This window comes from Sorex fumeus, unplaced genomic scaffold (assembly GCF_029834395.1).
Source record: "Sorex fumeus unplaced genomic scaffold, SorFum_2.1 ptg000024l, whole genome shotgun sequence".
Taxonomy (NCBI): Eukaryota; Metazoa; Chordata; class Mammalia; order Eulipotyphla; family Soricidae; genus Sorex; species Sorex fumeus.
Window position 1 is genome coordinate 21,244,405 of NW_026606081.1, and position 5,541 is coordinate 21,249,945.

General features: G+C 66.6%; 1 protein-coding gene across 1 annotated transcript; it reads left to right on the top strand.

The window, feature by feature from the left end:
- Nucleotides 1-4,197: 4,197 nt before the first annotated feature.
- On the top strand, nt 4,198-5,272 carry RAP2B (RAP2B, member of RAS oncogene family). The gene has a single exon (XM_056114109.1). The coding sequence runs from the start codon at nt 4,286-4,288 to the stop codon at nt 4,835-4,837; it is 552 nt and encodes a 183-aa protein (XP_055970084.1). The 5' UTR covers nt 4,198-4,285; the 3' UTR covers nt 4,838-5,272.
- Nucleotides 5,273-5,541: the final 269 nt, after the last annotated feature.

Sequence of the window (5,541 nt, forward strand, 5' to 3'; positions counted from 1 at the left end):
CCTCTGCCCTGTCCCTCAGACACCACAGCCCACGAGCTCAGAGGCCAGCCCTGTGGCCACCGGTGGGCTCAGCTGCCATGGAATATTCGCCAAACACCCCGGACACACCAGCCCAGGGCTAAGGCACCCGCACGCGGCCAGCCCAGTTCAATGTAAACATCTACGTAAAAATCCAAGCAGGGAAGGCGAGGCCAGGAGGTAAGGCAGGAAGAACGGTGTGAGCAGTGGTTAGCTTGAAGCCCAGCAGCAGGAAAGCACCAGCCAGAGGCAGATGTAGAAAGTGACACCAGGGGCTGGTCAGTCGTCTGCCAGGCCCAGACGGAGGCTCCGGGCTTAGTGCTCACCCAGAAACAGGCAGCTATGACAGGCCAGGAGACGGGGCGTGGGGGTAGGTGCAGACTCTGACCTAAGCACTGAAACTTTCCTGAGCACCTGGGAATGTGACCACCAGTCACATGTTTGGGAACCCAGGGCTCGGCCACGGCGCCTTATCCCTGTGAGGGACCCATTCCTGCGAGGGGTTGTCCCTGTGAGGGGCTCACCCCTGTGAAGGCTCATCCCTGTGAGGACTCGTCCCTGTGAGGGGCCGTCCCTGTGAGGGGCTCACCCCTGTGAAGGCTCATCCCTGTGAGGACTCGTCCCTGTGAGGGGCTCACCCCTGTGAAGGCTCATCCCTGTGAGGACTCATCCCTGTGAGGGGTCGCCCCTGTGAGGGCTGGTCCCTATGAGGGGTCACCACTGTGAGGGGCTTATCCCTGAGGATTCGTCCCTGTGAGGGGCCGTCCCTGTGAGGGGTCACCCCTGTGAAGAACTCGTCCCCGTCCCTGTCATTAATAATGACATGGTTTTCTCTCCATGATGCACAATGGGTGGGTGGGTGGGGGTCTCTGTCCCCCGCTTTGCCCCACCATGCAGCAGGGTGAAAAGATGAGTTACCAGAGAGGGAAACTGAGGTAAGGGAGCCTGGGACATGCCTGAGGCCTCAGGTAATAATTAGCCTCTGAGACCTGACATTAGTCCTCAGGCCAGTGACCTCAAAGCGTGTTCTAGGCTGTTCTCCTGAGCCACGCCTAACCCCGGGTGGCTGGGACAGAGAGGGAGGTTCGTGTCATGCCGAGAGCAAATGGACACGATCCACCCTCTACACGTCTGCACACAGTCCACACACGGCTTATACATGGTCTGCATATGGTTGTGCCACATACGGCCTAACCTCTACAATCTGGACACTCCAACAAGACCACCCACCCTCCACCTCCAGATCCCTTAGGGGCTGGTGGTTAGTGGGAACTATGGAACTATGACCCCGAGGGGCTCCCCACTCCAGGCTGGAAGGGGACAGAAGCTGCCTCAGCGTCAAGGCCCCCAGCTCCCTGTGCTGAGCACGCCCCTGCCCAGAGCAAGGACGGGGCGAACCTGGAGGGCCACCACCCAGGAGAGCTCTCAGAGGGCCTGTGGGCAGGACCCAGGGCCAGGGTTGCCTGGTGCCCGATGGCTGGACCTGTGTGTGGCACCAAATTGGAGCCTGGGCCAGAGAGACAGTGCGGGGACAGAAAAAGCCTTATGCATGGCCAACCAGGGCTCCATGCTCGGCACCACACCTGGTCTCCAAGGGCTGCCCGGATTGCCCCAAGCACAGAGCCAGGAGTGACCCTGAGCACAGAGCCAGGAGTGACTCTGAGCACAGAGCCAGGAGTGACTCTGAGCACAGAGACAGGAGTGACTCTGAGCAGAGAGCCAGGAGTGACTTGGAGCAAAGACAGGAGTGACCCTGAGCACAGAGACAGGAGTGACTTGGAGCACAGAGACAGGAGTGACCCTGAGCACAGAGACAGGAGTGACTTGGAGCACAGAGACAGGAGTGACCCTGAGCACAGAGACAGGAGTGACTTGGAGCACAGAGACAGGAGTGACCCTGAGCACAGAGACAGGAGTGACCTTGAGCACAAAGCCAGGAGTGACTTGGAGCACAGATCCAGGAGTGACTTGGAGCACAGAGACAGGAGTGACCCTGAGCACAGAGCCAGGAGTGACTTGGAGCACAGATCCAGGAGTGACTTGGAGCACAGAGCCAGGAGTGACCCTGAGCACAGAGCCAGGAGTGACTCTGAGCACAGAGTCAGGAGTCAGCCCTGAGCACAGAGTCAGGAGTCAATCCTGAGCACAGAGCCAGGAGTGACCCTGAGCACAGAGCCAGGAGTAACCCTGAGCACAGAGCCAAGAGTGACCCGAGCACAGGCTGGGAGTGACCCTGAGCACAGAGTCAGGAGTGACTCTGAGCACAGAGTCAGGAGTCAGTCCTGAGCACAGAGCCAGGAGTAACCCTGAGCACACAGTCAAGAGTGACCCTGAGCACAGGCCAGGAGTGACCCTGAGCACCACAGAGCCAAGAGTACCCTGAGCACAGAGCCAGGAGTAACCCTGAGCACAGTGCCAAGAGTGATCTGAGCACAGGCCGGGAGTCACCCTGAGCACAGAGCCAGGAGTCATCCCTGAGCACAGAGCAGGAGTGATCCTGAGCACAGAGCCAGGAGTCAGCCCTGAGCACAGAGCAGGAGTGATCCTGAGCACAGAGCCAGGAGTCAGCCCTGAGCACAGAGCCAGGAGTGATTCCTGAGCACAGAGCCAGGAGTGACCCTGAGCACTGCTGGGTGTGGCCCCAAATCAAAGCCTGACATGGGAAGCTCTTGCTGGATGGGCTGTAAAGTCCAAGGGCTCCACCAACAGGCCCCTGGGTGAGGCTCTTTCTCCCCAGGCACCTGCCCAGCGCAGGCAGGCTCTGGCCCTGATCCGATGCACTCCAGGGCGCCAATAACCGGTCAGGGCCTCCTGGCCCTGCAGCTGAACTCACCCCTTGGCTGCTGGCACGGGGACGGGAACGGGGATGGGAACGGTTCCCGCCACACGCCCTAACAATCCAAATTTATCAGAGTTCACCAAGCCCCGCGCAGTGCAGCGAGGAGCCGGCTGGGCTGGCCTGTCCCGGCCAGAGGTCACGCCCGGCAGAGCAGTCGGGGGCCTGGCCCTGGGGGGAACCAGGCTTGGGAGAGCTCCAGCTTGCAGGCAGGAAGGGGCCGCGGGGCACCCAGCTCGTACCGGCAGGTGGGCAGCGGGGAGCCCTGCCCAGCACCTCCAACACACACGCCCACGCCTGGGCTCCCGGGACGCGCCCGGACAAGTGCCTCGGCGAAAACCCGGGCGCGTTGGGGCAGGGCCCGGCCTCCACAGGCGGCTGCCCGCAGGACAGGCCCGGGCACCCCCGCCGAGGTCCGGGCGGGGCGCGGAGTCCCCAGGTGGCCACTCGGGGTCTCAGGGCCGGGCGCGGACGCTGCCCACAGTGCCCAGCTCCGTGCCCGGCCCGCCTGCCTGGGCGCCAACGGCCAATCACCGGCCGCGGCCACTTTCAGCCAATGAGTCCGCGGCGGCGGCCAACGGGGGGCGCGAGGGGATGCGCGGGGCTGGGGGCGACGTGCCCCGGAGTCTGCGAGCGGGAAGCGAAGCCGAAACGGGGTAGCCTGAGGTCCCCATTGCCCCGGCCCGGAGCCCCCCGCGCCCCGGTCCCGGGACCCCCGCGCGCCCCGCGATCCGGCCCCGAGTCCCCCGCGCCCAGGCCCGTAGCCCCCCGCGCCCCCCAGGCCCTGGCGTGAAGCCCTCCGCGGTCCCCTCAGCCCGACCCCGCGCCCAGTCCCAGAGTCCCCCGCGGCCCCCGTGTTCCGGCCCGGAGCCCCCCGCAGCCCGACCGGGAGCTCCCCGCGACCCACGCGTCCCGGCCCGGAGAGCCCCGCGGCCCGGCTCGGAGCCCCCCGCGGCCCAGGCCGGAGCCCCCAGCGCCCCCCGCGGCCCAGGCCGGAGCCCTCAGCGCCCCCCGCGTCCCGGCCCGGAGGCCCCCGGGACCCCCGCGTCCCGGCCCGAAGCCCCACGCGCGCCCCGCGCCCCGGCCCCGCGCGCACTGGGCATGCCCGGCCGCTGCGGCGCGCGTTCCCCGCTTCGGGCCGCGCCCCGGATCCGGCCCCGGCGCGGGCGGCCTCCCAGGCCCCGCGACGTCCCCCCGCGCGCCCACGGGGCCCGCGCCGGGGGTCCCGCGCCCGCCCCCGCCCCCGGCCCGGCGGCACCTGGGCAGCGCGCGCACCGCCGGCCCCGTCCACGCCGGCGCCGCCCCGGCCCCGCCCCCGGCCGGCCCCCCGGAACCGCGGCCCGGCGCACTGGGCATGCTCGCCGGGGCGGGGGGCGCGCGCGCGGCGGGGACCCGTGCCCGGCGCGCCCCGAGCCGCCGCCGCCCGGAGCCATGCGCGAGTACAAAGTGGTGGTGCTGGGCTCCGGCGGCGTGGGCAAGTCGGCGCTGACCGTGCAGTTCGTGACCGGCTCGTTCATCGAGAAGTACGACCCCACCATCGAGGACTTCTACCGCAAGGAGATCGAGGTGGACTCGTCGCCGTCCGTGCTGGAGATCCTGGACACGGCGGGCACCGAGCAGTTCGCGTCCATGCGCGACCTGTACATCAAGAACGGCCAGGGCTTCATCCTGGTCTACAGCCTGGTCAACCAGCAGAGCTTCCAGGACATCAAGCCCATGCGCGACCAGATCGTGCGCGTGAAGCGCTACGAGCGCGTGCCCATGATCCTGGTGGGCAACAAGGTGGACCTGGAGGGCGAGCGCGAGGTGGCCTACGGCGAGGGCAAGGCCCTGGCCGAGGACTGGAGCTGCCCCTTCCTGGAGACGTCGGCCAAGAACAAGGCGTCGGTGGACGAGCTCTTCGCCGAGATCGTGCGGCAGATGAACTACGCGGCGCAGCCGGGCGCCGACGAGGGCTGCTGCTCGGCCTGCGCCATCCTTTAGGCCGCCCGGCCCCGCGCCCCGCCGGCCGCCAGCGCCCGGGCCCCGCGCGCACGTGCCCCGCTGCGCCCCGCGCCTCCGCGCTCCAAGTTTTCAAACCTGCGGCAGGACGCGGGGAGCGGAGGAAGGAGCAGCCGGCTTGGAGGAGGAAGCTTGCGGAGCGCGTCTCCCTCCCCGGGGGCCGGGGCCGGCTGGGAACTCAGCCCGTCTATGCAAGGTTGGATTCTGGCCGCGGTGTGTCCGGTCCGGAGGATCGCGCACCGGAGCCGGGACTCGGCACCGGCGCCCGCTGGGGCCGGCCAGCAGGTGTCCGCCAGAGCTGGGGGGAGTCTATTTTGTTTACCTACTGTATCCAAGGGGGACTGAGGGAGAACGCTAGTATTTTTTTTATCAGCTGTGAAAAGCAAAACAAAAAAAAAAGCCAAGTTCAGGATCTTCGCCTGTGTGTGTGTGTGTGTGTGTGTGTGTGTGTGTGTGTGTGTGTGTGTGTGTGTGCGCGCGCGCGCTATTTTGTGTGTGTGCGCTGTGAAGTTTGGGCTTTTGTTGTTGCGGGGTGGTTGCCAATACCGTCTTGGCGACTCGCTCCGAATTCAGTACACAGACCTGGCAGCTGTGCGTCAGGGCGCTGCACCCCCTCTGCCTCCCAATTCAGCTGTTCCTGCCTCCGACGCCAGCCTGCGGGTCCCCCACCTCCAGCTTCCCTGCGT